We start from the raw sequence: 12021 nt of genomic DNA on the forward strand, positions 1-12021 counted from the left end.
AATTCTATGTGGGATAAAGTAACAAAAACAATTAAACAAGTGGCAAAAGTTATACTTGGAGAATCAAAAGAAAAAATTTCTATAAATAAAAATAGTTTGTGATGGAATAATAAAATGCAAAAAAGATAATATAAGAAAATTTGTTATAAAAATTGGTTTAAATGTAAAAGCTTAGCGAATTAGGAAAAATATCAAACAACCCGTAGGGAGTCTAAAAGAACAATTTGTGATGCTAAAAAATTTGTTTCAAGTGATATTTATAATAAATTAGAAACAAAGAAAGGTGAAAAATATATGTATAAACTAGCTAAACAAAGAGGAAAAAAAAGTGAAGATTTAACTCAAAGTGTTTTTCTTAGAAAAAGATATTTGAAATAAGTGGGTGAGTTATTTTAATAAGCTTTTTAATGAAGTTTTAAGGAATACGATCGACCTAAGTGATCTTAATATCGTTAATAATAATAAAATGTTTCATTTTTACCATTGCATTAGTAAAAAAGAAGTTGAGGCTTTTAAGAAAACCAAGGGTGGACAGTCTGTAAGAACTGATGATATCTCAATTGAAGTGTTGAAATATTTAGGAGATTTGGGAGTTTCTTGGCTTACTAAACTCTTTAATATTATTTTGAAAACTAAAAAGATGCTTGAGGAGTGGAGGAAGAGTAATTTGGTCCCCATTTTTAAGAATAAAGGGAATGCACAAGAGTGTGTCAATTATATAGGAATTAAGTTGATGTGTCATGCTTCAAAATTATAGGAGATGGTGATTGAACATAGGTTTGGACTTATTACAAAGATTTATCATAATCAATTTGGATTTATGTCGGGCAGGTCAACTATGGAAGCTAGATACATTTATTGAGAGGTTTGATTGAGAAATTCAAAGATAATAAGGAAGATTTGCATATGACTTTTTTTGATTTAGAAAAAACTTATAATAAGAATCGAAAAGATATCCTTTGGAGAGTTCTTGAGAAAAAAGGTGTTGATATGACTTATATTCAAGTCATTAAAAATATGTATACAAGAACTGTTACTTGTGTTCGAACAGGAGGATTGACCAAATGTTTTCCTATTTCTGTTGGTTTGCATCAGGGATCGGCTTTAACCCCGTATCTTTTTGCTTTAGTCACGGATGGTCTTACTGGACACACTTACAGGATGTACCTTGGTTTATGTTTTTTGTTGATGATAGGAGGATGTACCTTGGTGTATGCTTTTTGCTGATGATATCCTTCTCATGGATAAGACGAAAGAAAAAACTCAGAAAAACTTGAATTGTGAAGGTCTATCCTGGATTCTAAAGGCCTTCGTTTGAGTAGAACTAAAACTGAATACATGGAATGTAATTTTAGTAGTAGTAGCTGTAGTGATAGAAATGTAACGATGGCTGATCAAATTATTAAAAGGTGTGAACACTTTAGATATCTCGGGTCTCTTGTTCAAAGTAATGATGATATTGATGAGGATGTTATAAGTAGAATTCAAGTTGGTCGGTTGAAGTGGATAAATGCTTCGAGTTTATTGTGTGATAGAAAAGTTCCGCTTAGACTGAAAGGAAAATTTTATAAGATGACGGTGAGAGCTGCAAGGCTCTATGGAGATGAATGTTGGCCTTTAAAAGAGAAACATAAAACTAAGTTAAGTGATGCAAAGATGAGAATGATTAGGTGGATGAGTGGATTTATACCTAGAGACAAAATGCAAAATGATTATATCCATGATAGGGTTGGTGTAGCTTCAGTGACAAACAAAATTTGAGAGAGTCGTCTTAGATGGTTTGGCCACATTAAATATCAACCATCTGATAATTTGATTAGAAAAGTAGATGTTTTAGATTCGACTTATGTTAAAAAAGACAAAGGAAGACATAGGATGACTTGGGCATATTGTATAAAAAATGATCTTAATTTATTAGGATTAAATGAAAATATGATACTAAAAAAAACGCAACGGAGAAAAAAGATTCATGTAGCCAACCCCACTTAGTGGGATAAAGGTTTTGTTGTTGTTATTCTTAATTTTTTTATTAATTATTACAATTAGTTATTAAAAAAAATTGAGATTGAAAAAAATGAGTAAAAATGAGAGACCTTTGGAGTTAATCGAAGATGAAGCAGAGGAGAGAGATATTCATTATGATGGTAACTACAATAAATACCTCCCGAGAGATAGTGTTACGAATTTTTTATTATTTTTTATATTCTTACTAGGATCTATGAATATTGCTATGTTGGACAACAAAAGTGAGAATTTATTATGCGACACTAATTTGTTTTACTTTGCATTCATAAATCATGTGTTACTTTCATTTGACATATCATGTTATTTTGATTAGTTGATGTATACACTACACTTCTCTTTACGCAATTTGTTACATAATATTTTCTGACTTGCATAATTTGTTACCTATGTTAAGATTCTAATATCTTTCTATAATATATTTATAGATTAGGATACAAATATAATAATTCTTAACTTTATTTTAACTCTAAGCAATTTTTAATTATGAGGCTTACGACTCAAAATGCCTTGAAGTATCACCACACCTCACGGATGAAAAACACCTCAACACCCAATAAGGTAATTTTAAACCTCAATTTACATGGATGATTATCTTCATTTATGATAAGAGCATTACAAGATCATCAAGATTTATTGTCAACTGAGCAAGTCTGACTTTGTCCTAGGTGATTTGGTCAAAAGAAATTAGAATGTTAGTAGCAGTCAGGTGAGGCAATACATGACTGAATGCATAGTACAAGGTAATATAGTAACTCATTCAAACCCAACTAATACTAAAAAATAGCATAAAAGACCTAGATTTGATAATCAAACGTGAGCTCAAGACCCAAATGAGAAACATGAAAACTCATGGCCTATATGTAATTGATCCCAAACCTCAAAGACTTCATATTAATTTATTAAATAAAACGTTGCATAATAATTTAAAAGAAATGACGCAAGTACAAAGAAAGAAAAAATTAAAAAAAAAATAAAACATAAAAATATTAAGAAAGCTACAAAGATAAACAATTAAGGTAGAATGGACATTATACCTTTAGCCATTTGACCGAGAAATTCCGGCCATAGTGAGCTGTTCCATGTGCATATTTCCAATTGCCTCCACCAATAAATCCACCAATTTTAGAAGTCATCTTTGCACAGCCCTTTAAAATCGAATGACAAGAATTTAACATTTAACCATTCAATAATTCTGATAATTGAATGTATTATATAATATCAAATCAATTGCACTTGATTCCAAATTCATGGATGAATTTGCACTTGATTCCAAATTCATCCTTCCAAATTCATGGATGAAATTGGAAACAAGTGAATTTGTAATATAATATCAAATCATTTGCACTTGATTCCAAATTCATGGATGATCCAATGATATGTGGAGTGTTTAAGGTACAAGCTGGCATGACCATGCCTACCTGGAAATGTCGAGTACGGTTGATTGAGAATATCAAAATAACATTCTCTATAGACTCAAATGCTTCATTAAGTTTAGCCTCATTACTCCTTTGGGTTGCCCAAACACCTTGCTGAACAGAAATTTCCAGGTTTTCACGATTGCAACTTTTAACAATAAAGTACCTAGTTTTCCACATTTCAAAATGAAAAGGATTTCTTAGAAACAAATTGGAAGAACCCCCAAAATCCATTGAAATGAACTTACATGAGAATGGAAAAAAGTCATGCTTAAAATAGCACTTATTGAATATTGTATGCAGCACTCTAAAAATGCAACAAAAAAAACCAACAAATTAGTCAAGCAAAGAAATGCCAATTGCCTACATTCAAGAGAAAATCATGTTGAATTCCATTAATTCCAACGGTGAAAGCTGCCACCTAGAATACAACATCACAAAAAATATCAATGTAAAGATTATTAGCCAACTTGTGCCTTAGTATGCCAAAGGATCCTATGGCCAAGAGATTCTCAAAAGGTCCCTCCCAATCCCTTTTATTGCTAAGGAGAGAAAAAAAGAAATTTGAACGCAAGAAAAGAAGAACCTGCCAAACCTGAACTGAACAAAATAATTAATCATATTCTAGAATAGCTTTAGGTAGGCTCCTATTCCAACTTTATTTGGAACAGGTTATTCAGGCTAGTTCACACCTATGGAATTTAGTTCACTCAAACAGAGCCAAATACTATGTCCAAAGTTAATCTTAAAATCATATGCTTGCGTCACAAAGATGGACACACAAAAGTAACATGCATCGATGAATGAACGCGTACAATAATGCTTTATACCAATCGCCAAATTAACAACTGCTACAAATAATTACTTTAGAACTTTAGATTATACAAACATACCAATAAAAAAATTAGACCCAAATTCAGCTAACAAATTAGACTTAAATACAAACCAATCCAAACAAAAAAATCAATTCTGATCTAGTAAAAACATTTTTTGAATTGATTGATGTTTGTAGTCATTAAAGGTTTGGACAAGAACAGAAAAATACAAAGCTAAATGCACTATAATTGATATCACACCTAAAAAGTAAGCGGGTAAATAAAGAGTGACAGAATGGCTCTGCACTACAAAGATGAATATGCAACTCCAAGAAAGTATCACATAACAAAAACAAATCTTCACCAAGTACAAGTTATCCTTTAGGATATAGATCGCCGAAACAAATGTCTTAATAAGTTTTTACAAATCCTGGGTTGTTCTAGAAACTCCAAACACACCTAGATTGCCCTGGAGGAAGAGGTGATGCTGTCCTATTAGGTTGATTAGGCAAGCCATTGGTAATGCTCTGGACCTGATTTTCACTACAGTTCTGTTGTTGCAGTTGATGTGATTGCTGCTGTAGTTGTGAAGTTTCTTGTTGTTGAGATTGTTGACCTTGGGGTTGCCGCTGTGAAATTAGCGGTTCAACCGAACCAGGAGATTTGAGTTCAGCTGATTGATTTGTTACAGCAGAACCTTGAGGAAGTTGAGACTTTTCCATCTGTTGATTATACCCAGTATTCCGGTGCTGAAAAAATCTGTTTGAAGAACCATAATTGAACAGCTGCTGAATCTTCTGAAAGACTTCTTCAACAGGAGGAGGAGGACCGGGGAGTTTGGCATGTCTATAGCGACACTCAGGACCATTCGGGCAGAATCCAAATTTATACCTGCATAATTGGAACCGAGCATCAGTACATTTACACAATAATCTAAAGGATTTAATGCATGATTTTTCAACAAATTTTACGATGACCGTCGACTACCTAGCGCAACTCTCCATTTTTAACATCGGGGATTCAGACTTGGCAATGGCAGTGCTGAAAATTGATAACCAATTTAAAATAAATCTATGAAAATATTTTTATAAAAATTAAGACTCTCTAAAGTCACTTTTAAAATAAAAATAAGGACTCTTTCTATCTCCTGGATGAGGTACATAATAGAATTTACCAACAATCAAGACTCCTAAGTGCTGATGCACTCTCATAACATGACCAAACTAACATGCATACAAAAAAATTACTTAGGAGCAGACAATTTATGATGCATATATCATTCCTAAGATAAAATTTCTTAAGTGGATGAATTTTTAATAAGCTTAGGGGTCATCATGTGATAGGTAGTAATAGCCTTGACCCAAACAGAAAACTAAGTCCAATTAAATAGCTCTAGTTACAGCTAACTGGATTATCTTTTCCCCTCTTCCGTAGGTAAATTCTTACAGTTCTAAGAATTACAAGTCATGCATCATCCAATCCATTACTTAGAAACAGTCTTTATAGTAGATTTTGGTTCTCTTTCATTAGTTTGACATCATTTAATTAATTTTGGATAATAGAATTGATGATCGTTGATGGAATATATAGTTGTGCTGGGTCAAATACCTTCACAGTGAATTCATTTCGCACTTGATAACCTGTGATGATGGGCCAATTAAGCCATATCTGTTGCTATTTCTATCATTGTCCCGGATTTTTCTTTCCTTCACTCTATAACCCCCTTTGAGCTCATTTTATTCCTTCAGAGTATTTGGTAATCCAATAAATATTATATTCTCATTAAATTTAGATGCTTTATCCTCTACCTTATAAATGACCAGTCATTCGCGCACTAGCACACTGGATTAAATTTGTTGGCATGGTCTTATTATTTTGCTCATTATTGCAATTGAATATAAAGTTGCATTAACACATAATCGTGATTTTGTGTTATCACTGAAAAGTATACAACCTAGAAGGAACATAATTAACACATAATTTATTGGGTGTGTTAAAGATATGTTTAAATTATTAAAGAAATGTATAATTAAGCAACGACTTCTCAAGTAATCAAAGGTTTTTAATTATAATAAAATTAATCAAAGATAAGCATTGAGTCCATATATTTTTTATATTGTATATAGAGATGCGCAATCCAAATGAGATGCTTTGATGAATGAATTTTGCAAATAGATGACAATATGACTTTAGTTAAGACTGTTATTAAAATAGAAAAATATCTTGAACACATAATATGATAAGATGATAACATGGATGTGTATACAGATGTCCATGATCATTTATGTTATATGAATTTGAGCGTTAGTGAATTGAAAAGTCATTGATAATTAAATTAGGAGTAGCATAATGAGAAAGTTAAAATGTCTGTGTGGCAAAATTATGAATGATGAATTAAAAAATGAATATATAATAGAAAATTTTAGAGTAACATTAATATAAAGTAGTTGAAAATAGAATTAATGGTGAGGATATGTGCAATGAAAGGTAAAAAACACAACTATAAGATAAGTAGATATAGATAGTGACATAGGAATAGAAAAAACAAGGAGTCATAATAAAAGAGCATTTGAGAAGAATAGGTTTAACATTATAAACATCACTAAAAAAGAATAAATGATAAATGAGAATTTATAAAGTTGGCTCTAAATAGTATGAAGAAGGCTAATAAGATGATGTCCATTATTTTCAAAAACACAAAACTGTCAAGTTGATCCTACATTTAAGTCAACAAAATTGGACATTTCAGTTAAATCAATAGTTTAACCATGTTCAAAACTCAGTAGAATTCTTATCATTTTCTCAAATCAAGAAAAAATAATCTAACAGGGAAAGGTCCCCAATACCTAAAATATTTGTAAGTGGAAGTTATTGGAGATATTCACCAAGGCAATACTCGGTTCCATTAGTTATCTTTGAATACAAGTGGGGGATTACTATGAAACATAACCAAATGTCATCATTCCATAACTTCTCACACTATTCCACCACTCATAATAAGCTGCCTTCAACATAGGTATTTACCTACAATTATTGATATTCAAGAGATTGTCACTGCTTATCACCACTGTAGGTCTTATAAAAAAGTCAATGCTTGATGGAATCCAATGCGACCACTATCACAAAATAAAGTAACGCCCCTATGATTTTCATCAAATCTCTAGTTCTTAAATTCCACTAATTGCAAATAAAGTTTAAAAACACACAATTAAATATTCAAATTTTTTTTTAGGAGGTGAGGCAAATGCTCCAAAATTATTTAGGCATATGCCTCAAACTTAAAACCCTATATTAACTAAAAATATGAAAAAATAAAATATTTGAAAGTAATCCTCAATGATGAAAATTTAAGTTTGATTTCCTCCCAATAAAAAATTTAGAAGTAATAAAAAATATTTCAAAATAATATCATATAAAATATATAAATACTCAATAATAAGCAAAATATCTAAGATTAACAAGTAAACACGTCTCAAAATAAGCCAGTTTTAACTTATGTCTCGTAATTTAAACTAGTTTTAACATATGGCCCATGGATTACTTAAGTATGCCTCTACCCTTCTTAATATAGTCAAATCTAAAACATCTACTCTCCTAACTGGGTCATCAGATGATTGACATTTAATGTGACCAAACCATCTAAAGCAACGCTCTCTAATCTTTTCTGCCTCTGGAGCTACTCAAACCCTTTGACAAATATATTAATGCCGCATTTTGTCTTTAAGTGAGAGCCAACCACTCATCCTCCTAAGCATTCTCATCTTAACAACACTTAACTTAATTGTATGCTTCTCTAATACAAGCCAACATTTTCATGTTTTTGTTGCAGGTATATCATTTTTAGGTATTTGGAGCAAAAATGACAAAAAAGATAAAATTTGGAGTCAAAACAGCGAATTTTGGAATTCTGACAACCTAATTGTATGCTTCTCTTATACAAGCCAACATTTTGTATTATAAAGCATTGTAGGTCTCACCACCATCACATATAAATTTCCTTTAAGCCTAAACGACACTTTTTTTCACACAATAGGCATGATGCATCCCTCCACTTCAACTATTTAACTTGAATTTTACTAATAACATCCTCATCTATATCATCATTACTTTAAACAATAGACCCGAGATATTTAAAACAACCACCCCTTTAATGACTTGATCACCCATTGTTATAACTCTGACATTAGATCTACTACTACTAAAATTACATTTCAATTACTCAATTTAGATCTACTCAAACAAATGCATTTAGACACTAAAGTTGACCTCCGTAATTTACTTTATTCCTTAACTCTCTCTAATCTTATCCACAAGAATGATATCATCAGTGAAAAGCATACAACAAAATGCATCTTCCTGTAAATATTCTGTAAGAATATCCATAATTAACGCAAAATGATATGGGTTTAAAGTTGATTCTGATGCAATCCAATTGAAATAGAAAAATATTTAGTTAATTCTTATTGTGTTTGAATACAAAAAACAACTCTAATATACAGATCATTATTAACTTGAATATAAGAAATATCAACACATCTCTTTCTAAAACTCTCAAAGTACTTCTCCTGAAACTTTATCATAAGTTTTTTATCATAAGTTTTTTTTTACATTAAAAAAAAAAAAATCATATGTACATCCTCCTTACTCTCTTTGTACTTCTCCAGTAAAACTCTCAATAAATATATAGCTTCCATAACAGATTTGTCCGGCATGAATCCAAACTGATTTTGAGAAATTTTTATACCATGTTGTAACCTATATTAAATTACTCTCTCTTATAACTTATAATATATGAAATATTAACTTTATTCTTCTATAATTTGCACACTCATGCATCTCTTTTATTCTTAAAAATAGGAACTAATAGACTCTTTCTCCACTCATTAGATGTCTTTTTAGTTTTTAAAATAATAGTAAAAAGATGTAAACAAATAGATTTAGACTTTATTTATGCTTAACATGTAAACAAATATCTCATTAATTTAGAAATAGATTTAGTCTTTATTTAAGCCTGAAAGTTTTATAATATGTTATTAACATATCTATATTCCTACACGAAGAATTCCAATTTTTTTGTGCTTATTTAATATATTTAAAAATTCATTTAAATTAATGCAAAAAATATGTTATAACTAATGAATTTAAGCTTAATTCTTAACTATTTTATTGGATTCAATGGATTTCTTAGATTTAATTTTAAAGGTTTTATGATCTCTTGAATTAGAAGCAATTTATTCTAGAAGAAAAAGTTGCAAGGAGAAAAGCTAAAATTGTTCATCCTTCCAAACTATTGAGAACAAGTTTAGAGTAACATCTCCCAATTAGGAATTTTATATCTATAATTTCATTGCAGCTATCTTGCAATCACTTTGTATCAAAATTATATAATGCATTAATCCTTACAACGGTTGGTGATAGCCTTCGTCACAACCAAAGTGTTGGATTACTTTATAAAAACATGTTCCTATAAATTTATTTCAAGGTGGTGTCAATTCCCATGAAAAAGGTTGGTTTATGATTCCCAATCAAGAAGAGAGTGTGAGGATTTTCTTTAACATAAAGGAAAAGATTACAAGGGCTTCTCCACCTACAAGTTGTGAATGAGAGATCTACACGTTTGGGGAAATCCTAAATACAAAGGGTGCTTAGGCATGAATGCAAGCCATTGGATGGGTTGAACCATATAAATATCATTTGTATTCATTTCACGCTTTATTTAAATTTTTTTGCCATTGGCTTTACCTATTATTTATGCTCTAATGTTACAATAGTAATCAACTTAATTGATTCTAAAGCGGCAAAGTAATCTTCATTAGTGCACATAATAATTCAATTTCTCTATATAAATCACAGCTTTGTTACTTCACTTCAAATCTTTGTTGTGTGAATATATGAATTTGGTTCTTAGTATAATTAATCATATAAGTTAGTATAATATCTTCATCTTCTATGGCTGTACCTTTACATTAATCATTTGTATTACTTAATCAATCATTCAAAAGTCATTACTTAATATTGATGATAAATTTATAAGATCAACTTCGTTGACCACAAGTGTGTGTAATTATGTTTGAGTAGCACATCAATTACCTTAATCAAAAATAATATTATAGTTATGGCACTGAATTGTGTGAGACTTGAGTTATGAAGAGTTTTGAAAGAAAAATCCAAAGAGCAAAAAAATTGCACACCCAATTTACTTGTCCTCACTTGGTGTATCTTGATTCAGCACATGTTACACATTCTCTTACATCTTCAACAATGAGCTAGAAGTGAGGTCAAACTCGAGTGTTGGATATCAGACAAACTCACCATATGATTTTAGTTATGGGTAACAAATTATCAGTAAGAAAATAACGTTAAGATGGAATCTAATCTACTTGGTGAATCAACAGATCATTTGAAAAAGCAGTTCATAGATAGTCCTGCTTATCAAGCCATGGTACACTTTGACACTTCAGTTGGTAAAATGAGATCCTATTTTCCAACAAAAACAAAGATCCATCATAAAGTCCTAGAAGCTACATCGATTTATTTACCCCGCCAATTTCCGCAGATTAATATCAGCCTTCGACAAAACATAACATCAAGAGTGGCGAAGTATGGTGCTCAAGCATGTTGGGCATAGAAATACACCATTGTTTTCAAACCACTGCCTTTTTGTTTAGGAGAAAAAAAATTCAAAAGCACTGAATCAACAATAAATCGGCAAAAAAACAACAAGGGAAGCATACTTGAACAACACCATAAAACCAAGGTACAGAGTGCGAACAACCTCTTCACCAAAACAGCCATACTGCAACAGCACAAACCAAAAAACATAAAAGAATCCACACGAATCAATGGTAAATGAACTTGAGAAGCATACATGTTGCACTCCTTTATGTCCTCATTCGTGTGCTTATACACGCAATCCTGTTCCCGGCACTCCCCGTAGAGGCGGAAGAACCGGCAAACCGGCATCCGGGCTTTATCGTACTGATGGAGAAAGCCGCAGGCGTCCCCCTTCATGCAAAGGCTGCGGAGCCAGTGCCGACACACTGTCTGCCGGAAGCTCCTCCGACCTGAAATATTCCCTCCGGCGGCAGCTGATTCGGAGGTTGCGGATCCTATGTTGCCGGCAGTTACGGCAATTGGGGCAGAGGTAGGGTCGGAGGGCATGAAAGACGCAGATCCGCCGGCAGGGCCCAGAGGGGCAGCGGCATCAAGACCGCCCTCGAAGTCGAAGCTGAGGGTCCCTTCCGGGTCCTCCATTGAAATGTGGAGAAGCCCTAGCAATTGGTTTGCTTCGTCTAAGTCCTTTTTTGCACCGCTGTGTGGGTGATTTTGAGGTTGGAATCAGTTTAGGGTTTTAGGGTTTGAAGCTTTTCGTAACCGCGCGAGCTGGCGAGGAGCATGCTGAAGAGGAGAGTGTAGTACGGTATGGAGCATCCAAAACAGATCAAGACATCGCCCACAATTGAGTGAGAAATATTTGCTTAACTAGGCAGAATTGTGTAAATATATTAATTTATTGGGAGGGTAAAACTAAATTATATTTAGATTATACCTCTTGTAATTCTTCTTCTAATCGAAGTTTAACTTACATGTACCCTCTGAATAATCTAATATGCACGCAACTCTGCGTACGTAGCGTACGTCTTACGTACATAAATATTAGAGAAGCGTAAGAATTACATTCATGTGAATTAATTCTTATTTTTTACATATATATCTTTACATAAAAATGTACATTTTATTTTTCAATGTTAAAATAATAATATTTT

The 12021-nt window shown here is 32.0% G+C and overlaps 1 protein-coding gene across 1 annotated transcript in view; it reads right to left on the minus strand.

Annotated features, from left to right (window-relative positions):
- The window catches only part of LOC110030070 (zinc finger CCCH domain-containing protein 45), a 38575-nt gene extending 26874 nt beyond the window's left edge, over positions 1–11701 (minus strand). Inside the window, exons 1-4 of the mRNA XM_020732617.1 lie at positions 11124–11701; positions 4715–5146; positions 3444–3606; positions 3060–3170 (exon numbers count right to left, since the gene is read on the minus strand). Coding sequence (XP_020588276.1) covers positions 3060–3170; positions 3444–3606; positions 4715–5146; positions 11124–11509 — 1092 coding nt within the window. The 5' untranslated portion in view covers positions 11510–11701. The remainder of the gene's footprint in view (positions 1–3059; positions 3171–3443; positions 3607–4714; positions 5147–11123) is intronic.
- Positions 11702–12021: the final 320 nt, after the last annotated feature.

The sequence above is a fragment of the Phalaenopsis equestris genome, unplaced genomic scaffold (assembly GCF_001263595.1).
Source record: "Phalaenopsis equestris unplaced genomic scaffold, ASM126359v1 Scaffold000648, whole genome shotgun sequence".
NCBI classification, from domain to species: domain Eukaryota; kingdom Viridiplantae; phylum Streptophyta; class Magnoliopsida; order Asparagales; family Orchidaceae; genus Phalaenopsis; species Phalaenopsis equestris.